Source organism: Callionymus lyra, chromosome 2, assembly GCF_982586985.1.
Source record: "Callionymus lyra chromosome 2, fCalLyr1.hap1.1, whole genome shotgun sequence".
Classification (NCBI taxonomy): Eukaryota; Metazoa; Chordata; class Actinopteri; order Syngnathiformes; family Callionymidae; genus Callionymus; species Callionymus lyra.
Genome location: NC_141819.1, coordinates 20,264,039 through 20,289,266, shown reverse-complemented (window position 1 = coordinate 20,289,266; position 25,228 = coordinate 20,264,039). Strand labels below are relative to the sequence as shown.

Here is a 25,228-nt window from a genome sequence, read left to right as displayed (position 1 = left end):
AGTGTTCAGAGACTTAGTGTTATATATTTTTTTAAATCATGAAATCTAACTTGTCTCTTCCACTCTTTTTTAATGTTACAAGTTATATAAGTTGATCTTAAGTTATTATCAATTAAAACGTATTTTTGCTTAAAAGTCTAAACAATTAAATATAACACGCATTAAATGTAATTAAATAAAAACAAGTATTGCAATTAGTGTTAAATGAAATGAATCCTCTGATCTAATTTTAAACTTTAAAAGTGCTTCATATTCTACTGCCATCTGCTGTCCAATGAGCTCATTTGAATTTTACTGTAATTGACTTAGATAACATGTTTAAAGGTTTAAAATAGTAAGTTATTAAAAAAGAAAACCGGGTTAATGCTAATTGTGCCGCTTGGTAGAATCCGACCTTTAGATTTTATTAAACCAATATTGATAAACTGCACATACATATTATGAATAGCATTTGTAATGTTTGTCCTCCTAAAAGCATGTAGTGTGTTCCTAAGACGCCTCCGTTTATAAATAAAAGTGAATCATTTGAAAACCGGTCAACTTCAGATTCCTTCATGGTAAAAGTACTGCTCGGTACCTGCTCGGTGTGGACGGAGTTCAGACGAGGGACGGCTGTTCTTACAGTGACCAGCAGCTCGATCCAGCAGCAGGATTCCAATATTGAAGGCAAACATCGCAAGAAGCTCGAGAAACAAAAGTAAACTTAAAAAAGAAAGAAAAAAAATCCTTTAGAAAAGCATCACTGTGGCGTGACATGGAGGTGAAAGGTCAGGGGTCAGAACACTGTGCTCTCTGCCTCTTCCTCAGGGTCCACTCTGTGGTAGTTCTCCAGCAGAGACAGAGAGTTTCTGTAGGGGGCGATCTGGGGCAGGTCGAACAGACCGTCCAGCTCCATGTCGATGACCGGAATGTCCAAGTTGCAGAGAGAATCTAGAAGAATCAGAACATGGTGGTCAGACGAGCAGAGCAGAGAAGTGTAGGTACACACTCGAGTCTCCGAGTAGAGCCGGAAACTGAACCTCGTGACCATGATTTCAGCTCTGCCGGATTTTTTGAAGATGGAGTCCACAGAACCACAAGTGTGAGGGAGGAGTCAACTTTAAAGTCGAGCCAAAATGTCATCAGCCAATCAGCATGATTTGAATGATCAAGCAGTTCGTTGGAATGAAGATGATTTCAATGCTCACCAAACAGTTTAACTCTTATAACGGGTATAAAAGTTAAATGTTCAATTACATTCTCATCACTGCTTAAACATTGTCATCATAAAACGATGTCATCTACAAGATAGTATTTTTAGTCTTTTCAAGTTTTTGGTTTCATTTGTTGCAAAAACACTTTCAAAAGGCAGAATTCCTTGTTCTGTTGCAGCCGATCATTGAGAAACATTTCAGCTCCACTTTAAACAGGCTGGTGTCGGACGCATCAGTCAGCTGCGCCCCGACATGCATCTGTGTGTGACATGAGCCTTCATGCAGCGTGGGGTGGTGGGGGGCACAAGGGGGGGGCGCCAGAGTTTCTGTATTCATGTTTGGTAATGATGACACAGGGAAGCTGCGGCAGGGTTGTTTGGGAACATCACTATGAACACCGGGTCTTACCCTAAAAGTCCTAAACCACACTGAACCTCTGGTCTCATACGGCTGTGAATGAATTGACAGAAGGCAGTTAGAGGAGAACACGAGCAGAGACCTGGACCTCCTGCAACATGTGTGTCCAGCATCACAGCAGCTGAATTCTACATCACTAACTTTTTATTTGCTATTCTACGAGTCTGCTGGTGTATTTACGGGACATTTCATAAGCTTTGAAGAAAGATGAATTTAAAAGGACTGAAATTACTGTGATTTGGATCATTGACATGTTAAATGTCATTAAAAATATAACTTTTAGGACAATTTCCCCATAATTCAGATTGAATATATATATATATATATATTCATTCACAATTATAGTTTCTATAATCCTGGTATGCACTTAATATTTTGAACAATTATTAAAGATAAAATGGGAATTCATACAATTAAAAAAATAAATTAGACCGGCCCCGCACATTTTACACACAATCAGTAACCCTGTTCTGGCTATTGTAAAGACACTGTTTCTTTGAGTGACAGCACAGACAGAAGATAAGCAGACAAGTAGTCTGTTAGGCTTAATTTTTCCACCAAGTTACACACACTAGACCAAAAAAGATCAGGGAATTTTCAACTGAAAACAACTAGCATGTTGCAAATGTCAATTTAACAATATAGTACAGCAGAACATTATGTGACAAGAAAACATTAAGTAAATGTATGCATTAGATAAGTAAAATGGTATACATATTGTCTGTTATGCAGTGGTAAAAATGAATTGATTGATAATATGTAGGACACTTGACTGATACATTTCTTCAAATCATTTTTTAAATGAAAAGTTTGATAGAATGACTTTAAATGAACCTTCACGCACCTGTTGACATACTTTCTCCCGGTGACAAACCCTCTAGTAGACCCGTGGAGTGGTCCAGAGGCTGTGGGCTGGTCCCGGGGGTGCTGGGCGGCTGTGGAGGAGGGAGGCTGGGTCTTTGCCTGGGTGGCTTGGGTGTGGGTCTGGACTTGGGCAGGGTTCCAGCCAGGGAGGTTTGAGAAGAGAGGCAGGGCATGGTGGAGGCCTGGACGTGCCCAGTGGAGCCAATGGTGGCGTAGCCTTGTGGGTAGCTGAAGCCATAAGGGGAGGGGGTGCTGGGGGGTGTCGGGGAGAGGCTGACCGGGGAGGGCTGACCTGTCGACTGGTCGTACATCGCTCCTGACTGACAGTATGGGATCTTTGGCGGGATTGGAGCCAGTTTTTTTGCTTTTAGGAAACAAAAACAAGTTTTTAGTTGGTGACCGAGATGATGAAGCAGAACGGATTTTAAGTATCATAGTTTTTCAGGCTATAAGCCACGACTTTCATCCTAGACTTCTTGGCATTACTCCAAACCTTCGAAAACCTTGCTAAGTAATACTACGAAGCCTCGCAGATAAATAAAATAGAGCCTCAGTGAGTAATACTACGAAGCCTCGCGGAGTAATACTACGAAGCCTCGTAGAGAAATAAAACAGAGCCTTGCTGAGCAATACTACGAAGCCTTGTGGAGAAATACTATGAAGCCTTGTGGAGTAATACTACGAAGCCTCGCAGAGAAATAAAACAGAGCCTTGTGGAGTAATAATACGAAGCCTGAATGAGTAATACTACGAAGCCTTGTGGAGTAATACAAAGAAGCCTTGCAGAGAAATAAAACAGAGCCTTGTGGAGTAATAATACGAAGCCTGAATGAGTAATACTACGAAGCCTTGAGGAGTAATACAACAAAGCCTTGTGGAGTAATAATACGAAGCCTGAATGAGTAATACTACGAAGCCTTGTGGAGTAATACTACGAAGCCTTGTGGAGTAATACTACGAAGCCTCGCAGAGAAATAAAACAGAACCTTGCTGAGTAATACTACAAAGCCTTGTGGAGTAATAATACGAAGCCTGAATGAGTAATACTACGAAGCCTTGTGGAGTACTACTACGAAGCCTTGCGGAGTAATACGAAGGAGACTGGCAGAGTAATATTACGTAACCAAGTGGAGAAATACTATGAAGCCTTGCAGTATAATACTATGAAGCCTCACAGTGTAATATGACCGAACCAAGTTGAGAAATACTATGGAGTCCCGGGGAGTAATACGAGAGAACCTCGCAGAGTAATACTACGAAGCCTCGCGGAGTAATATTATTGAACCAAGTGGAGAAATACTACAAAGCCTTGTGGAGAAATACAACGGAGCCTCGCAGAGTAATATAATGTAACCAGGTGGAGAAATAATACGGAGCCTCACAATGCAGCTTACTGATGTTTTACTAAAATATTTTGACAGCTAATTGAGCACCATGTAACACATTTTAATGATAGGAAGTATCCCTTATAGTCTGTAAAAATACGTCAATAGATTACCTCTTCTCAGCGTAAGTGGGCTGTGGTCTTGGTGCTGCAACTGCCCACTGGAGCTGACTGCCCCCTGGAGCCCTTTCTGACCGATGACCGGGGACAGCTCCTTGTTCTTCAGCGTGCTGAGAGGAGAGAGAAGCAGACGACCACAGATCTGTCAATTCAACAAGATCAAGTCTCAGAGCATTCGGGTGTCAATGAAGGAGAAACACTGTCAGATTGCGACTCTGACGACTTAAGATTTTTGAGTTGAGAACCCTCTGCTCGGGCTCGCTTTGTGGTCTGCAAGAATCTGTTGCTCAGGCAGCAGCGCAGGAAGATCCAAAGTACTAAATAAAAGAAGGAAGAAGGAGACGAACCCCGGACTGAGGGGGAGTGGGTGCAGAAGCAGTCAAGGAAAATGTGTCTCAGGGAAGGTTGAACAGAACCTCCATGACTCACTGTCCAGCTCTCCTTTTGTTTGTGTTTCAACAGCATCTGGTTGTTGTTGTTTACCTCGTCAGCTTGGCTCGTCTATCCCGGATGCAGGCACAGGCAGCCCAGGGAGGGGGGGCAGAGACGGGAGTGCTCGGGAGTTTGGTGGGGTTTGTGACTAAGTCTTGACGAGTGAGAACAAGTGGGGGTTTAATGTAGAGTGAGGATCCGTTCATTTCATGCGCAGGGTCAGAGCTAGGTTTATGAAGGTGCAGGGACTTTGGTTTAGGGTTCGAGTTAACGTCAAGCTGCGGAGAGGAAGATTGTGGGATAGGTGGGGGAGGGGGAGGACCAGAAGGGATGGGCTCTGGGCTGGGGGCAGGTGGTCTCTGTGGAGCCCTAGTGTGGAGCTGGTGGTGGGAGAGCGAGTAGGAAGAGAAGGAAGAGGAGTAAGGGTATGGGGGTGGAGGCCGCCCCTCTTCAGCCGAGGGGCGGGCGTAGCTGGACTCAGACCAGTGGGACGACGCGTCATCGGCGCTGCAATGATAAAGATATCAACGTTTGGAAGTGAAACTGCAAAGACGTGGGGTTCTCGGGTCAGTCGCATGTGTAACTTCACCTGATCCAGCTCAGAGCTCTGCGGCAGTGAAGGGCTAAGTTGTTTATCATGCTGGGGCTGTGACGACAAACAGACAACAGTCATGCCGGCCTGCTGACCACCAACGTCAGATTAGGGAGGGGGCACCTGTGACTCAGATTCAATGTGGGTACACAAGTGAGGGTGGCAGCAGGCACATCGGGGACAAGGGGAGAGGCGGGTGAGTAGTTTGGGGGGAGGGAGGGGCGGCACATGCATTTGTTGTGGGAGGGAGCAGCACCAGTGTGTGGGTTTGGAAGACGCAGCACAAGTATAAAAAGGGGCGTTAGGTGTGTGTGGAGGGGGGGGGTGAGGGGCAGCAGCAGGTGTGGTTCACAGGAAGGAAGCTCCGTGTAGAGGCAGGAGGACAGGCAGCCTTACCTGGCTCTCTCGCTGCCTGCAGGAGGGTCGGGGGAGAAGTAGCAATCCCCCGGCTGCTCATCGATGGGCGGGGTCGGGGGGTGAACGCAGGGCGGCGTAGAAAAGCATTTACGAGTGGACGAAGACGAGCCCCTGCGGGACACCCAAGACGTGTCCATCACCCTGATGCCAGTGCTGCAGCGGACAGAGACAGCCAATCACAAGAAGAGAGTGACCCGGAGGTTGGCCCTTGAGAGTCTTGTATTTCTGATCTACGTCTCAAATTGAATTTAATAAAGAAGACAGTTTTGACAAGTGCAATGAAATGAAATCCTCGTTGGAAAAGATGAAAATGTTTGATCAAACGCCTACATTCAGGTATGACCCTAGAGTATTGATTTGAAAAACCTGGTTGTTGACGTTGTGAGTTTTGTACTTGAAAGAACAAAAACACTTGTGATGATTGATGAAGTTCATTCAGAGACAGAAATCACAACGACAACACAGCAAAAGCAAGTTTGTCTGAGTGTCAGCACGTCACTGAACCAGCAACACTTGTCAGACGGATCAGATGGTGTTACTGTACCTTTGTATTTTCCTGATTCTGCAGCGGAACAGGACAGAGAGCACAACAGTAGATTGGTTAATGATGAAGTGGTGGAATATTAAAATGACATGGCGGCGAGTCATGTGACCAGACTTAACAGAAACCCAGAGGAGACTCTTTAATGCTCCACTTGGCACTAATTAGGTCAAAATCTCCCTGAAGGACAAAAGAAAAAGAAAATTAAATAAATATGTTTGTTGAAAAAAAAGAAATCATTGAAAAGATAAGAGAGTAAAGCTGTGACCAAATATCTGCTGCCTCTGAAAAAACCTTTTTAATGAGCAGTAAAGATTTCTTTATGAAAACTGTTTTAGATTAGTGACAGGGGAGAATTTTTTCCATTTTAATTTGACATTTCCTGTTGTTGATTTAATCTAATTTAAAAAAAAATGCAGCTATTCTAAGAAATGATTGTATGGAGACCAAAACCTAATCTGCATAATCATGCATTACAATGTAATAACATAATTTAATAACAACAGGTAGATTTTCTCTGTGTTCTATTAATAACCCAAATTAGATTACATTGTATTAATAAAGCAGAAATTACAAACAAAAAATTCAGAACATCAAAATAAGAATAAGAATAAAAGATCTCGGTTGTCAATTTTAAAAGTCTGTAGGATAATTAGAGTCGGTGTCGGTCTTTTGATATCATTTATATTAAAGGTTGGATTTTTCATACAAAGCGACGCACAAGGAGAAAAATGTAATTGTCAAGTGTAAACTCAACAATGGCTGCAGAGCAAATGGATCCTTGTGTCGAGACGTCTGAGGATTGTTTGTGCGGGGAGCTCCGACTTTAATTAGCTGAGACTTCCAGTCGGCTCCGATAAGACCCGGAGAGAATGGAGAGAGTATAGAAATGAATAATCCTCCTCTTCATTTCACAGCAGCCATCTCGTAGAATTACTCGCCCGAGACGTCTGAATTGTATATCTCAGGAAGTATCATCTTCAAATGCTTATCAGTTAGTGCTAGGACGTCCATCCCCATCATGCAGCGGGGAAGAAACTTCAACTCAACACAGGTCCAACAAAATAAAATGAATTTTAACATAGCAAGGCTTAAAACCAGAATGTAAGTAAGTAAGTCATTTTTATTTGTATAGCGCTTTTCCAGACCAGGGTCACAAAGCGCTTAAACAATCAAAACAATATTCAATAAAGTATATACTTTAAAGATCAAGATAAAACTGATAACACAACAGGAGTTCTAGAAAATCAAGGAAAAGCCTGAACAAATAAAAATGTCTTAAGATGTTTCTTAAAAGCGTCAGAAGACTCCATCAAGCGCAAAGGGAGAGGAAGATCATTCCAAAGCTTAGGAGTTTCAGAAAGCATCATAGATCATGATATCATCAGGGTATGGTGAAGGTTTGAGGTGCTATAGAACAGCTGCCATGCTTCAAAGGTAAGAGGAAAACCTACATCAAATCTTACGAAATGGTTTCCAACGTTATCACTGCATCCTCACAACACAACATAAATCCTACTAGAACATTTAAATACACAGATAAGAATATGTCAAAGGTAAAACTGTAAATCAACACTCGATAAAGAGATAATGTTTATGTCAAGTGTCACAAGTATAATAAAAAATACTTTTTATGATGTGATAAATAAGATGGAAATTTGTGGTTTAGATAAGCTCAGAGTCATTTGAAGGAGAGCAACATTTGTTTAATAAGCAACTCTCCTATTAACTTGCTAACTAGTTTGATGCTAACACAAAATTCCAGGTTTACATGATGTCAGTTTCGTTTATACGATGTTAGTTAGTAAATGAGGGATGAGAAATTAGAAAAAATGAGTGATGAGAAATGACAGTTTTTTTCCTACCCATCCTTCTTGTAGAACTCCAGCATCATGTTGTCCGTAGCCACACTCAGCGGCCGCCGGCTCTGGTCGTTGTGCCTTCGATCTATCTGCTCCATGTCTGGTGACGGCATTAAGCAGTAGTTGGCGTTGTGGTTGGTGTGGACCGGACTCCCATAGTTCCCAGTGATATTGAACTCAATTTCTGACAGAACAAAATAAAGACAGTGTTAGTATCTTGTGTTTAGTTTGTAGTGTTATGCTGAAGTTTTTACCTCCAGGGAAGAACCAGTCGGCGTGCTGGATAATTGGCTCAATGATGCCGACGATCTGCAGAGACACCGTCGTCATCATCTCTGTGATGTTCCTACAGTGGAGAGAAAGAGAATCGCAGGATGAGTTGAAGGATAAAAGAAAACCTTCCGCTAAAAACATTTCTTACCCTTCATTGTGCGTCCAGAGCAGATTGGGTCCTAAAACGATGGCGATGTTTCCGGGAGTCATCTTGTTTACGTCTTGGTGTTCCGTTAGTTTGGAGAGAAATTTGATCAAATACCTGTCGACAAACAGAGAAGTGTGAGTTACACAATAATGATGAGCAACAAAAGTTAAAATGTAGAAATAATGGGTCATAATCATTACAGATTTGTCTTTATCGTTGATTCAGGAGTGGACACGAGTCCTTGAGTGGTCTGTAGCTACATGACTTCATGCCCAATGAACTGTGCTGAACCATTTTTTCTGACCCCTTTTTTGTTTTATACCAGCAAGACAATTTGTAATGATTAGAGCCTCAGTGCTGGTCTGTTGACTCAGACAACTTAGTCTTTACTCTCTGCATGCATCACTGAGTCTGGACTATCCATGACCCTGTTTAACTCCTCAACCTTGAACCTTGATGAAGAATATATTAGTGTTTAATATTTAATATTTATACAATTAAATTTTGCATTGAGTAAGTTTTTAATTCAAACAACTTACTCAATATTTACTAAAAACAATCTTACTTGTTTTGATCTTAAAACATACATTTAATTCTTGTAGTTTTGCCAATCAGTTTTATTATTTGAGTCATTATTCTTTGTAAATATTTGATTTAAAAAATCTGCAATATTTATAATAGAATATCCATTATTTATACAGTAGAAAATAGATTGATTGTAGTTTAAGATTCTACAATTGTACATACATAATGAATAACAAACTAGAGATAAACTAACAGATATTCTATTACAGGGGAAAATAACTTTTTGTTGGAGGTGTCAAACGAACCTGTTGGTCAGAGCTTAATAAGTGGAAGAAAGAAATGATTGTGGAAAGCTTTGGTACAGAACAGAGTCGGAACCTAGTTTGAATGGACTGTTTATTGACAATTAAGTGTTTATGAAGCGTCGGTGAGAGCAGAGATTTAGGAATAATGAGACTATTGTCGCTCCACTGTCATGGTAACAGAACTGGGTCGCTGTGTGTGTGTGAGTGCTGGGATCGCTCGGAGGGGAGCAGAAACCAGGCTGACAAAGACCTCGAAGAAGCTCGACTCAGGAAACAGCCGAGTAGAAACTCACTTGAAGTTGTTGCTGTTTGCAGCCGGAAGTTTCTCACAGGCTCCTTGAAGCGCCTGCAGCCTCTTGTCCTGGTCTGGAATGCTGCAAGACCACAAATAGAGGGAAGATTAGCCTTTTAATTAAAACACACAATTGTGCAATGTCCTACTTGGAGGCCTGGATCCAGTCGTTGTAGAGTTCAAAGGCCATTAAGGGTTCAGGCAGCTCACGTAGGTATGACTTCAAAGCACCTGAAAGAAATAGAAACACTCTATTTTTTAATTTACCCTAAATGTTAGCTTATATAAGATATTCTTATCTTTACAAAGTTAAGGTTTTCATGTTTTACTTACCTTACCTTTAACTAAATATTTCAAATTAAGGTAAGGACATGATTAGGGTTATGGTATAATTTGAGTCAGGATTAGGGATCTGTTGAAATTTAGAAAAATAAAAATGAATCTACGATGAATATAATGTCAATATCTGCAAGGGTTAATCAGATTTGACAATCACTGTTTAGGATGATATGATTTTAATTTCAAACATATCAACTTTAGTCTGACTCAGATAAGAATAGGACACAGGTAAGTTCATATGAAAAAAATGCTTTGACTTTTTACATGTTATTCTTTGTTAGTTAAATCCCAATTTATTAAATTAAAAAATATTGTATTTTTTGGTAATATACTTTTGAAAAAGGTTAAAAATAACAATTTTTACCTTTTGAATCATACGAGGGCCTCAAAAAAATAACTTCAAAAGAGCCGCATGTGGCCCCTGTGTAGATTTAGCCCAGATGTGGAGTAGGACCAAATCAAGATTGAAATCAGTCAATGGAGTTGTACACGCATGTCAGGCTCAGATTGACATCATAGATATCTGATAATGACCTCCAAATATATATATATCACTTTCTCCTGAGGACTGCCAGTCGCCATAGCAACTGTGCAAGTGATGTGTGAGGCGCTCACCTGCGATGGCGTGAGGGTCTGCCGAGAACTCCTGAACATCCAACACTCCACAGTCCAGAGAAGCCTTCAGCTTCTTGAGTTTGGATGCTGATGGAGCAATTCTGAACAAACCCTGGGAGACACAAACACAAATGGTGTGCAGCCGGCTGACTTTAAAACAGCGTCTATGTACCTTCAGTGAGTGTGTGTGCACGTGTGTGTACCTCTTCTAGCATGCCACACTCCAGCAGCATTGTCACACAGGCCTCGATAGGAAAAGCAATATCTCTCCCACTGAGCGTTAAGTGTTCCTCTAATGGTTTCCCATAGCACGGCTTCTCCGCCCACGACTCTGTCACACACACACACACACACACAGATGTGAACAACGTCGTTATCCTCTAGTGATATCTACTCTCAGCAGAATCCAATTGATTCTCACTCCTTGTATCGAGGTCCTGAATAACTTTTTTCCCTCTTCAACAACCGATGTACACAAGTGTATAACATACGACAAACCATTTAAAATCATGTTTTTTACATTTACTTTTTCTTTCTAGTATCAATGTGATCTATATAATGTTGGTGTGTAGTTCTTATTTGTATATATTTTGTGTACTGGGTTTTAACTGATCTCCCAATGTTCAACTGCAGAGAGAGCATATTTGTCAACATCATAAAAAAAAGATTTATGTTTTTGTGATGGAGTTCAAACTCAAAATCTTCAAACTGAAAACAGTTAACTGAAGATAATAAATGCGCAAACTGACCCACATTCTGAGTTTCTATGTGTTTGTGTGCCTGTCTTACCCTGATGAGCTTTGATCTGCGGCAGAACACTCTGCAGAAGCTCCAGTGACTGCTTGTGATATTCAGCTTGAGTTTCTATCATCTGATCAGAGAGAAGGGAGAAATGTTCAGAGTCTGAATATTTTGAACCTTTACAATTATCCACTCACCCTCTGGAAGTAACTTGCATAGTCGATTTCTTTGGCCATGAAACCGTACATGTCTGCTGACAACTGATCCTAAACAAATCAATGTAAATCATCATCAGTGGATAAACACTTTTGTTTTTGGTTCTGATGTTACAATAGCTGACATCATGGTTTAGACTACCAACACTGTTGTCATCATCAACCAACGGAGTAACCATGGTAACCACTGACCCTACAAATCTCCATGCGGTTGGCAGCCTCCTCCATCTCCTCCCTTAGGTGGTCAGCTTTTGCTCCCGAAGGCTGCAAGTTACTGGAAAGTCCTGAAGACTTGTTGCTCTGATAATACCTGTCAAAGACCATGAGAAGTCTTACACAACCATAAATAAAACAATTGTGCTCAAATCTAAAATATGATCACATCAAGACCACCTAATGCTACAATTGTATGTTTGCAAGATTTATTTGCAGACGCTGTTCACGTCTTTCTGGCTGTTTTGTCTACCCCAGGTTTTGGGTTTTCAAAAACAAGTCATTAAAAACACAAAGCGAAGGAGACGTGTTTTTTTGTAGCTACAAGCTACACAGGGGGCACAAGAGGATATGCAGCATCTTTCCAACCCACTTAACTCACATTTGTTTTTTTCTCTTTTAACCTTCTCCTTCGGTTTTGAGATGTGGTTTGTGCTCTACGTGTGCAGTTGTGGAACTTTAGTTTTTATAGTTAGTTATTTGTTATATAGTATGGTTTAAATAATAATTAAAAATATAAACTCGATTCAAATAAATGTTTTTAATAAATAAATCAATAAAAACGTCACTCACCGTGTGCGTGCTGAGTCCATGTCAAGGACTAGTTTTGCTAAATGTTTCCTCTGTTTTTGGATGTTTGGGATTTCCACCTGAGAGACAAACAATTATATACTGAGTTTGACCAACAATTATCCCTTTTTGTTTGTCAACTGTTTATTTTCTATGTCTTATGAACAATCCCGTACCTCGGCCAGATCGTACAGAGGCTCCACAACGTCTCTCTCGATGTTGAGCTCGAAGTTGATCAGCTCCTGTGCCAGCTTTTCTTGAGTCTCTCCACTCAGCTTCAGCATCTTCCTGCAGAAGATGAAGGATGAAGAAGGAACTTCAGAACATTTTGTTGTGTTTGTAAATTTGTACAAATGTTGTTTTCCTCATTCAGGTAGATGTGTGTGTGTGTTTGAGTGTGTATGTGCATACTCACCCCAGTAGAGACTCGTCTCCGAGCACAGCGGCGCCCTCCACCATACATTGTGCAAGAGTTGTGAGGGGAAGTTTTTTCTGTACAAAAACGAACAACAAAATGAATGTAAACCTTAATGTTGTAGTTGTGTGTGGGTCACAACGATCACAGGTGTTCACCTACCGATGGCGATTTGACTGACTTCTTGTCCAGGTCGATGCCCTGCTGGCCCTGCAGACACGCTGTCAACTTCTTGTGAGTGCTGTGGGAAACCTGTTTGACGAGCTCCAGTCGCTTCTCCACCTGGTGGACACAAAAAGACAAACTTAATTAAAAATATATCTTTTTGAAATGTTAAATTAGAACTGAAGATTCGACTTTTATCAGGTCAGATTCACTTGACAACAAAGAATAGTTGGAAAAAGGATACATTGGACACATTAGCAAGTTATCCAACTGCTATTGTGCTTTACTTTCTTTTGTGCTTTACTGGCTAAACTAATAAAATAGCAGGAGTGCTCATTTTACTAAAGGCCTCCTTTAGCTTAGCTGCTAATTTTAACCAATGCCTCGTTTAGCCTAGCTGCTAATTTTGCTAAGATGCAAATTTAATAAATAAACGTAAAAAATAAAAAATAAAGGTTTTTATTTGTTCAGGCTTTTCCTTGATTTTCTGGAACTCCTGTTGTGTTATCAGTTTTATCTTGATCTTTAAAGTATATACTTTATTGAATATTGTTTGGATTGTTTAAGCGCTTTGTGACCCTGGTCTGGAAAAGCACTATATAAATAAAAATTACTTACTTACTTATTTACTTTAGCACTTAAGCTAACAATATTTTCTTTTCACATATATTATTATACTTAAAGTATTAAAAATGTTTCTTTAAGTTGTTTTGTGAAAATGTAATAATAAAATAATAATTATAATAAGGACCTTTGCAAAATTAGCATCTTAGCAAAATTAGCAGCTAGGCTAAACGAGGCATTGGTTAAAATTAGCAGCTAAGCTAAAGGAGGCCTTTAGTAAAATGAGCACTCCTGCTATTTTATTAGTTTAGCCAGTAAAGCACAAAAGAAGCAACACAATTTAAAAATTGAAAAGAGAACTCTGACCACATTTTCACTTTAGCAAAGTAAGATTTCACATATATTATCAATCAACTACAGCCGTACCATTGTAGCCTTGTGTTGCATTAGCACGGTTTTAGAGTAAAGTAGAGATTTCACAAACTATTCTCCACGTTTTCGTGAGTGAAATAAACACACACTCACCTGCAGCAGGTCATCACTCAGAACTTCAGTTTTTTCAGCTCTGAAATCAAAGAAAAACAGTGTAAATAGAACTGCTGGTGGATCGTGATAGTTGCCATAACAGCCACATCCCCTAGAAAACTTCTGTGGACTGATAACAGCATTTCAGAGGAAACCACCGGCACCATCAGAAGACATCAGCTCAGGTTGGAATAAACAACCACTGAACTACTCTCGGTTCTCGGAAATACTTTCCCACAAAAGCACCCAGTCATCTTCAAGAAAAGGAATGAATAATACAATCATTCTGAAAGAAGGCGGACAATAACTATGTGCAATATAAATATTCAATTACCCTCAGCAATTCTCTTTAGTCAAATGCAAATGTTGCATTGAGAAAAATAGAGTCTTATAAAAGTGCTGATTAAGAAGAAAAGTTTTTAAAAGTTGTCAAAAATTCCCCAAACCTTCACCAAACTCGTGAACCTCAGTTCGGTTCCAGACCCCCCTTTTTTCTATCCCGCACGCCCTCGTCAAAATAAAAGTCCAGATAACAGGGTGTGGTGGACTTACAGAGCCGAACGGGACCTACGGGAGGATCTACTCCTGCTGATCTGCAGCTTTCTCTTCCACATCCCCCCCGATCCCAGGAGCAGAAGCACCTGCTTCCAGGCCCGAGAGGAGGAATCACAGAGGGAGGAAGAGGGGGAGACAGGAGGGAGAGTGGGAGGAGACTGCGAGGGGGGGGGAGTAGAAAAGAAAGAGTAAAGAGTGGAGGGGTGAGAGAACGAGTGGGTGAGAGGGAGGGAGGAGGAATGCGACCTGACTATCTGGTCCTTTCACTCGCTCATCGCCTCACTTCTCCGCTGCTATGACGACACCTCCTTTCTTTATGACCCTCAGCAAAATACACCAGCAATCGTCACCTCCAGACATGACTCACTTGAGTTTCTTCAAAACCCGGGACACATGCAAGTACTGAGCAGGATGTTGAAACCTCTATTAAGACATGGTGGCTTCAGGCAAAAGCTACATAGGAGTCGAAGATTCCATGAATCCTTCCAATCATACATTATGTACACAATCAAAAACACTGAGATGTGTGTGAACCACGTTTGTTTACACATCTGTCAGAAGCACAGAATAGATTTAAATTATACAGACATTTAATTACACTTTAAATCAATGTCTCGAGACAGATCCAAACATGCATAGTGTGATTTAGTACATGTTTGACTTTTTCTCATATTTTCTGTCATAATGAATAGTCATGACACATTTTCTCCCCAGCTCATTTTAAAAGGTGGTTTTCACAATGGGACTTGGCCTGGTGGACCCGACAGGTCACCACGTGAGCATCAAAATGAACTATGGAGTGGGTCGGATCATTTCATTTTGTTGTATAACTGCTTGTCCACTTTCACATCAAAATGATTTGTAGAGAAGAACATTAAGCATATTCAGCTAAACTTCTCCTAAGTTATATATAAGGCTGGGTATCGATCACAAATATTTGATTCCAGTACTGATACCTTCATTGGTTATCGGTTCCTGATCAATATTTTTTTTAATACCAATGTTATAAAATAAGTAAGTAAGTAAGTAAATTATATTTATAGAGCGCTTTTCCAGACCAGAGTCACAAAGCGCTTAAACAATCAAAACAACACTTAATAAAATATATGCTTAAAAGATCAGGATAACACTGAGAACAACACAGGAGTTCAAGAAAATCAAGGAAAAGCCTGCACAAATAAAAGTGTCTTAAGAACGAAAATGACATTAAACATGATACAAATTTTTGTTGAATCTTTGTTAAGTTTCCAATCCAAGGTTTTTTTTATATATAAATAAATAGCAAATTATTTCCATTGCAAAATAAAACTTGCCAATAACAACTAACAAATCCATGTGATGTTCACTGTCATCAGTTTTTCTTCAGAAAAATCCTCAAATTATGTTTCGATACTCGGTACTACCAAAGCATTTCCAGCCCTTGTTATACACATGCATGTAGCCTCATTGATTACAACACTATCTCTATCCATCATCTATTAAAGGATCCATTTATTTAAAATACAAACAATACAATATAAAACCTTCACTCTCCTGGACAAACAGAAAGTGCAAAGGAGAAGTCTTCCTTCCAATCTTGGAATTGTAGAGCCACATTATTTATATGCATAAATATTTAAAGGTGACTGGGAGTGCTCTCTCTGGTTGAACTGAGTCTCACAACAATTTATAAATTCACAGGAATAAAAAGCAACAAATAATGACAATAAATACATCGTCGTTCATTGAATGGAGATCTACACTATAGGATGATACTACTGAAACCCCTACAAGACCAAACTCAATTCATCTCTATGCTCTAAATCGAACCAATCTAAAATCCCTCTTTTCCTCATCCTATCCCAACATCAACATGTTGAACTATTCCTCACTGTTTTTCCGGGACTGAAGATGACAGACGAGGGGGTGATTTCTCTCCACATGTCCCACTGTAGTTCCAGAGAGTCAGCTGTTTCCTCTCCGGGGGGTCGGCGTTGAGCTGATGTGTTCGCAGCTAAGGAAGGGAGGAGTTGGCACCAGCATGTGTTGGAGAGCGGTTACCATGGAAACAGCAGTCCGTTTCATCAGAGTTCATAACCAGATGATGAATGTTGCGCCCGTCTCGTCTGTCGTCACGCCCGGGATTCCCACCCCGGCAGGAAGAGATAAGAAACTGAAGCTTTTCTGTGATGCCCTTTTTCAAGAATTGATTCCACTGCAGTAGTCCAACCTGACAATGTATGAATTTATTTTAATTCTATTTATTAAAATAAATGTCTGCTTTTATTAAATACTTATTTAACATGCGGTTGTGTGTTTGTGTGCATGAGTGATTGTGTTTGTGTAGTAAAATGAATGTGCTCAAGGAAAAAAACTGGATCAAGGACAGTGAAGTCCTGCGGGAAGATAATATTCCAGGTGAAGTCATTTAGAATTACCCAGCATCCCTCTTTGTTCCATTCTGGCTAGGGGGTGGGGGGATGAGGCGTTGTCATGGCAACAGTTGTTTCAGAAAAGATGGATACATCAAACGAGGAAGTGGAATCTTGTCAGGATGAGTGAAGTGCTTATTTATTTTTCTCACTACAGTGTGACAGCAGATTTGTATGAGCTTCTTTCAGCACACACACACGGATACACACAGACACACACACGCACACACACCTACATACACACACACAGATTGATAGAAACACCAGGCACACACGCACTCCTTTATCCAAGGTCATCTGCTCGACAACTGTGAGAGCTGTGGTGAAGAGTGGAATAAGAAAATTATCCCACTGAGTGTGTGTGTGTGTGTGTGTGTGTGTGTGTGTGTGTGTGTGTGTGTGTGTGTGTGTGTGTGTTGGGGTGTGTGTGTGTATGTGTGTGTGTGTGTATGTGTGTGTGTGTGTGTGTGTGTGTGTGTGTGTGTGTGTGTGTGTGTGTGTGTGTGTGTGTGTGTGTGTGTGTGTGCGTGTGCAGACTCGCACTTGGGTCAGATCTCAGTTCTTCTCTCGATAGCCTGAGGTGCTGATGTAAAACCCTGACAAATATTTTTAGCAGGAACAAAGGCGTTTATGCAGAGCATGTATTTAAACGTTTCATTTTGATCTTCATTTCTGACACATTAAGATGAAATTATTTCTCAGTCAGACACAAATAAATGTCCACATGCTGATTATTCAATTTCTTCCCTATAATGGTGTCCAGGAGGGATGTAGTCTATCCTAGAAACTTGGAGCAACAAGCCACACACACACACACATATGCACACACTCATTAAATTTAAAAGTCAAAATAAGGAAAATATCAAAACACATAAAACACAGCAAAAATAATGAATTCATTTTACAAGTGAACTATAAACATGATGTTTGAATGTTAAATTACTTGTAAATCCAGAAAATATGTGGACATTAAAAAATGATATCCAGTCAGTAAAAGCTAGTCTAAGTAATAACATCCGAAGAACATGGTACTATTAATAAGTGTAGGACTGTAGCCTAGTTTGGTGCCACATCTCTCTTCAGTTCACCTGGCGATAAACCTCCATCTCTTCCCTCTCAGTGACCCACTTCCACAACATAACTGCTCCGTTCTAACGTCGCAGGAAACAGGACAAGCCAACAGAAGTGTGGAGTAAACTCTGATCCGAAGAAGAACTGCACATCAATATTCTACTCACAGACTCTAGAACTCTAAGGTCCGGATCACAGTGACCCCCCCCTCTCCTCTCTCAGCTCAGAGCAGTCCAACTGCAGAGCTTGTTTTAAATTCATGACCTTATTATTCATGACCTTATTATACATGACGAGGCAACACATTTAAGTCAGTAAATATTGTCTCGCGCTACAGTTTCCACCGATGTTTTTATCGTTCTTAAACTACAATATTAGACTAATGGAGTGGAAAAACCATTGACACACCAATTTATATTGATATTCGTTCAATATCACTGAAACTATTTATAAAACATTTAATTTTTTTTATAGTTTTTTTAATTGTTTATATTTCTAGAAAGTGTTAGTAAAATAAAAAATAAAAAATGGATTTACAATTTAAGCGATTCTATGCGGTTTGAAGTCGAGCGACGCCAGTGGACTACAGTGGTAGTGTTTAGCCCGACGGGAGACTACATTTCCCATGAGCACTCGCTAAACGTTGCAAAAGTTGCCATGTCCCGGTTTCCATTGTTGAATGAAGGATGGATTACGATGAGGTAATGAATCAGATTGTGGATAATGAAATATGATATGATGGCTTTGAAAATAACATAACTTTAACTTTGTTTTTGTACCGTAATTGGTAATTCTCCGTAATATAAAAATCTGTCATCACAAGTTTTCAAAAATATTAAAGTATCCAAACTACCTAGAGCTGCTTTAACATGCAAACATTTCCGCCGTTTGTTCATTCTTGTTTTGCAATTTTAATTCCGGCCACTAGATGGGATCAATCCTTCCAAAGGAAGAAAGAAATCTTGCGAGTCCAGACGATGGCTGAGGACGAGAGGATAGTATACGGCTGGCTCCAGCTGCTTTTCAAGCTTATGTTTGGACATATATATTGGCTTTCAGTTCTATTAATTCAACCAAAAGAGAGAGAAACAATATCAAGATGTCACGAAAAGTGTCGTATCGTATTATGACGTGAATATGTCGTATATGAATCGTTGTGAGATTAGTGTAGTGCTAGCCCTAGTGCGACCAAAGATGGAAAGTATATGTTTGGCAAAACAGTCCAGAGCGGAAATATTTAATCACTGAATTAAAAATGATGTTTTTGCGTTTTTTAAATATCCTTTATTCAGATTTCTTCAAAAACAACCCTTTCCAGATTTAAGGTTGTAGGATTTAAAAGTTTATAATCTCCTCTTTTAGAGGAGAAAGCCTGTTATATGCTGGGATGTAAACACTGGTATCTAGTGGTGGGAGGCCGTTACTGCAGTGTTTTAAAAAAACAAAAGTCTGGTGTGACAAAGAAGATGTAATAGATGTGCAGACACATTCACATGCTACTGTGGGTACATTCATCAACACATGATGACATCAGAGCACCTCACAAATACCAACTAATCTCCTCCAGGAGTTGTTTAATAACATACGGGTTTACAGGTCAAGTAAAGGCCGATTGTTCTGGCGGCTCTGTGTGAAATACTGACATAACAGAAGAGTCTCAGTCATTTCTGTTTGTAAATCTGTGCTTCTTGTTTGCTGACAATGACATTATCCAAGTATGTGTGAGCAGGTAGAACCAGAACAACTGCTCCAGTTCAGACGGCCGACCTGCTCCACACGCCTGCTATTGACGAGTGCGAGCCAATGATCAGTGGATCGTTCAAGGAAGTCTAGATTTTTTTTTTTAAAAGCCAGAAGCAATTTAAAGACCAATGGAAGGTTTGATTGACAATTAGTCACCCTCGACCTCATATATAGACTGAATAAAACTGCACGTGAAAATATAAATGATCGATGATAACCTCAGGAATTTTAAATCCAAGTTGTCACTTATAATTGAGCAGATTGAAGGAATTTAAAATTAATATTTGAAAGTTTGGACAGAAGTAATAATTAAATTCTTTTTCTTTTTCTGAGACACTTGAGCATCTAAGAAACAATGATGTCATCACTACAAACTTGGCATTCTTTAAAAAAAAAAAAAGCTGTACACCTGTTAAGGTGAGAACAATGAAAGATCTGCTCGATAAATCTTAACAGTGCTTGTTTGAATCTCTTCATGACAGGAATGTGGTTCTACATCCTGGGTTTATGGGATAGACACGTAGATGGAACGTGAGACACCTTTAAACATCACAACCACATTTCTGGCTAGAAATCTACAATAAGATGTGATTATATTGACAGCAATACCATGTTTTCAAAAAAAAGAAAAGATTGTTCTCAGTTTAAAAGGAAGATGTTTCTACACTTGACTGAAATTGAATTTAAGTAATTTTAAAGATACATTTGATTGTACAACCAGATCATTTAATAGGTAACTACCTTAATGTTTGGGGGAAAAGTGTAAAAGCAGCAATGAGTAGGATTTGAAATATTATTTCTGGCTCCCCTCAGTGTCAGAACAGTGTAACTGCAAATCTAACATGTCGCAATAAATAATAAAAATGAACATTTTCGGAATTTGGTTTATACATAAACAATTGCCTTAACAATGCACACATTTTTGCAAAAAAAATGGTCAAATGATTAGTACATTATTATTTATCTCTTATGGAGACTTTTTTCATTCCTCGTCATCTGCAATCTTTAAATGTCCAATGTTTGTTCTTTAAAAGCCGAGTCGCCTCATTGATAAAATAGTCATGGACTGCCTCACTGAGACTACCTGGACACTCTCTGGTCGCTGACCCTGGAGGTCACGTCTACCACATGGAAGAGCAGAGAGAACTCGGTGTCTCCCTCTGCTCTCCCAGCAACACTGTCGGCATGATGACATCATCTCAGCAGCTTGTTAACCATGAACCACCGTTGTCATGGAATCCTGCAAGAACGGAGTGGACCCGGGATGAAGAGGAGGAGGAGGAGGAGTCCATGAAAAGAAGGTTTATCTCCTAAAAGGAGTCATGGCAGAGAGTTTGGGTTCGCATTGAAACCGGAATCCAACATCCCATTAAAGTTTCATCGTGAGTCAGTGGAGCAGATCAACAATAGGAGGCGCCGTGGTGACACAGCGGGAATTAAATACTTTGTAACGTAAAAATTGTACAGTAGTAAAACGACAAATTGTGTTTGGAAATATGATGAGATTATTTTTTTTTAATATTTAAGATGATTGTGTTATGAGACACATGCTGGTTCTGAAGGACTCCATGTTGTCATCTGCTTCACAGCTTCTTTAAGCACAGAATAAAAGGTCTACTCTGAGTCTCTGAAGGATGTCTGAGGTATTACTCTTCGGGCGGAGAAGGAAACTCCTTTGACCTCTGATATCTAACTATAGAGTCAAATGTCAATTTAGATCTGCCTTCAGCTACGTTTCATGGCTGACTACATCGGGATAGGTCAAGAGCTTCCCTGCTGCTCAGCCTCCATCACCGCAGGAGCAAAGAAGAAACGTTCTCGTGCCGTAACACAAACCCTCTGACCATCCAGGTGCTCCAGTATGTGGAATTCCTTTTGCACGTTGGCTAGTTATCCAGACAAAGACGATGGAGTGGACCGAGCATTGTTCAATGACCCAACTCTTACCGATAGCACTCAAAGACAAACAGAAAATATGGAGAACGTTCCTGTAGAATCTGAAGGAAAATGTCAATTCACAATCTAGAAGAAGCCAGAGATAGGGATTAATTGAACCAGAGGGTTGGTTAAAGAAACTGTACATTTGTTTGAACAAATATAATGGTAAAAAGACAAATAGATTATGAAGACTTAAGTTAGTGTAATTGCATTGACAAAAACTATGCTTTTAGGCATTCCATGTTTTCTTTTTTGGCCGGTTATGCTATTGTTTCATGATTGTAGCTGTAAGTATGTAATTAAAAACCTAAAAATAATCTGTCTTAAATTTAAAAATGTATCATTCAAATAGTATTCTGGGGTCAATACACCTCCCAGGGTTACCTCCTGTAGTCTCTCTGACCTTCGATAGTCAGACTTTTGATTTCCTTTCTTCCCACATGTGGACCTGTAGACTTGTTTGTCTCACTCTGTTGACGGATAATTGATAATAACACACGAGTGAGTGAAGTGTCACAAAAGGAAGCACTTCCTCACAGTTTCAGGATTTTCATCAGCTCCTCGCCCCTCCTCCCTTAAACTCTCTGAATCTTCATGACCTCCCACCGGAGGTCAGACTCTTACTGGCTGCTTGAGAAGAGACGCCGGCAGAGACTGTGCTAAGAGGATTGATTGTAATTTCACAGATCTACATGACAGAATTGTCACCGCGATGAAGAGTTCTGATCATCAACCTCCTGTGTCACGTGACCTCCTGCTTTTGTTTGGTCCAGAATTCCAGAGCAACAGCCGTGTGTTCACGCGTGTTCCCTCATTAACAGCGTGATATTGTTAATCGCAGCATCTTCCTCTTCACGCTCCACTGAGTCTGAGATCGCACGGCTAAAAAAAAATCACTGTTACCGCAGCGACAGCATCCCAGTCAACAGGGAACCTGACACAGAAACGACAGCAGCCAAAAACCAGATGATTCAACTTAGCTCACTGTGTTGAGGTGACACACTGTGATGCATGTAGATGTTCAACTGCTTACTAACTTTAACGATTAGCAGTGACTTTGAAACTTATGTAGTAATAGTTTGATGTGCTTGATTATATTACTTCTCTAAAGCATCTGAAAATCCATTTTTTTTGTTGATGTTCATGTTTAATTCATGTATTTTAAAAATTTTGATTCTATAAAAGGAACATGTAACACTTAAAAATTGTGTTCTTTATTGTCACTTTAAAATGCGTCTATAAGTATATCTTGAAAAATAAAGTTATAAAAAAACGTTATTGAAGTAAAGAAAATATATATAAATATAATAGTTTAATTATAATTATTCCACATACATTGTTTAATAAATAGAGGGAATATATATATATATATATATATATACTGTATATATATATATATACTGTATATGGAGGAGCCGGATATATATATATATATATATACTGTACATAGATAGATAGTTAAGTAGAACATAAATCGGGCTTCTCTTGCCAGGTGTTGTACAATAACATGAACCTGGCACGGCTGGTTGCACTGGTCCTTCTGCTGTAATAAAGACACACAATTAAACTCACAACCAAACTCATGACATTTTAGTTGTTTTGGTGAGTCTGAAACTGTTTCTACTGTTGGTTCTTAGCATTGCTATTTGTAAAATGTTAACAATTATTGAAATATATGTTGTAATTATCTCGTTAATTTCACGAACAAGAGTTATTTCCTAAAGGACAAGCGCTGCCTCTCTTAATACTGCCTCCTCCAAGTGGGTAAAACTTGGAAGTCAGATTTATGAGGGATTAGCTGAAGTGTCAATGATGAATTCTGGGTCTGAAGCTCCACTGACCCACATCCTTGTTCGACACTTCACGACTAAGCGGGCTGTGCATAGAGAATCTTTGTTAAATAAAGGTTCTGACAATATTACCCAAGTACAGATGATCACTGACCGATAACCCTAATAGCTGTTCATTTCACTGAGATCCACTCACTCACTCGCTCAAGTTGTCTTCAAAGATATCTTATTCATCACTTGTGAGTGTCTCACAAATACACTATTTCATTTTTGTAAAGTATGTGTTTCTGTGTGTTTGTATTATGAGTGTGTGAGTATTTGTATGTTGAACAATAAAGACGAAAGAGGGAAGAGCATGTGTGTGTGTGTGTGTGTGTGTGAGCTTGATTTAAAGACAGCTCAACACAAACTCTGGTGTGTCAGCAGCCTCCTCCGAGACAAAACTTCAGCACCTCAGTCTGAACCTGATGAGGCAGTTCCTCAGAGAGGAGTTCTGACTTCCAGATCCACTCATGCACATCTGCTGACGACCTTTTATCACGGCACAATATCCGTCATGGTTCATTCAAATTAAGTCTTTCTGAAATAGACAATGAAAACTGATCTTATTTAAACCACAAACTGACAAACGTGTACATATTTGAGTCTGTTTCTGTCAAAAGTTGTCCCAGGAAGAAAAATAAGATCCCGCTGAGCTTTGTGGTCCAAATCCTAGAGATGTTTCTTAACCAGTCTCATCATGGGGAGAACCTCAGGGATCCAGCCTGGTGGCTTTATCATTTCTCAGGTGCGACTTTAACCTATTCACATATTACATCTTGTCAGACACTTCAGTGTGAAACGACAACACTGCCCAGGGCAAAATGTTGACATCAGTTCTAAGCTCAGGGTGGAGTCGACAAATGAAGAACAAAAATACTTAAATCACGGCTGCGCCTTTCTTTGACACTGGCTTCATCTGCTACACTTTAAAAAATGAGTCATCAATTTTGATTTTTGGTAAGAAAAGGTCATTTCTGTTTAAGAGTGCCAATACAGATAAATCTGGACATAGTGATCGAGTCCAAAACTGATGGTGGTGTAAAGAAAATAGAGTTAAACCTTAGTTTTTAATCTTGTCTTATTACAATTGGAGAATTGTGAAGGTTTGTGCATCATCAAGAACTTGGGGTTCACATATTAATGTTGCATCTGGGCTTTATGTATGCATACGAAAAAATAAATAAGAGGGACACATCGGGGGTTTGGCGGGGGGACACCCTGGACGGTTTACTGGTTCCAGCACCAGGATCAAATACAGTGAGATTTGAATCCATTAGTGTATTCAAAGCAGAGCAACACCCAGTTTAGTTCAGGTAAAACGCTACAACACAATGGAAGACAAGTTAACTGTCACAGGTTTGGTTGAATCTCGGCTTCTAAAATTCAACCTCAGCACAGGAAGAATGGCAGGATCTTCCAAGAACACTATCACCTGGAGGAGCCGGACTAGCATGATCGTTACACCCCCCTCTGCATCCTCTTTCATCGGGGTGCCCATCAGCTGCCCTTGGCGCTCATTGGCCGGCAGCAGCCCTGCTCCTCCGGTACCATCCAAGTCCGCCCCTTCCTCCTCATCATCCTCCCTGCTGAGCCCGACCACACGACCCACCCCAGAACCGTAACCCACCCCCCACACCCCATCCTCTTACCTGCCCACTGTCTGGTTGGCGAGCTGTCTCATGCGGTTGAACTGTTTCTTCATCGTGCTTTTTTTTCTCGTCACATCCCACGGACACGGTCTGGGCTCCGCGCGGAACCGGTGGCCTCACTCGTCCATTACAGCCCAGAAGCAGCGACCCAACCGCGGCTAGATAATCCACATCGTGTCTCGGCAGGACCCCGCTCGCCTCCGCCGCCTCTAAAGATGCTGGACCCGATTTGTGTCTCAGCTCCGAGCACTGACAGCTCGCTGGCGACACGACGCTGCTCCGCGGTGCACCATGGGAAACGT

At 40.3% G+C, this 25,228-nt stretch overlaps 1 protein-coding gene across 5 annotated transcripts; it reads right to left on the bottom strand.

Moving 5' to 3' along the window:
* Window positions 1-198: 198 nt before the first annotated feature.
* LOC148085884 (rho GTPase-activating protein 44-like) lies at window positions 199-25,228 on the bottom strand. 5 transcript variants are annotated; one of them, XM_087783989.1, is made up of 23 exons: window positions 14,280-14,437; window positions 13,728-13,767; window positions 12,636-12,755; window positions 12,474-12,550; window positions 12,235-12,346; window positions 12,062-12,138; window positions 11,468-11,585; window positions 11,258-11,326; window positions 11,109-11,190; window positions 10,523-10,650; window positions 10,320-10,431; window positions 9,515-9,596; window positions 9,367-9,447; window positions 8,244-8,357; window positions 8,077-8,168; window positions 7,826-8,006; window positions 5,964-5,981; window positions 5,399-5,572; window positions 5,000-5,056; window positions 4,462-4,917; window positions 3,973-4,088; window positions 2,455-2,838; window positions 199-930 (listed from the first exon to the last, which is right to left on the bottom strand). In XM_087783989.1, the coding sequence occupies exons 1-23, from the start codon at window positions 14,339-14,341 to the stop codon at window positions 776-778; spliced, it is 2,907 nt and encodes a 968-aa protein (XP_087640115.1). In that variant the 5' UTR covers window positions 14,342-14,437; the 3' UTR covers window positions 199-775. The 5 variants fall into 5 exon arrangements, with proteins under 5 accessions (XP_087640115.1, XP_087640116.1, XP_087640117.1 ...); XM_087783990.1 differs by lacking the exon at window positions 14,280-14,437 and adding an exon at window positions 24,927-25,228 and having other exon boundaries at window positions 201-930; XM_087783991.1 differs by lacking the exons at window positions 4,462-4,917; window positions 5,000-5,056 and having other exon boundaries at window positions 208-930.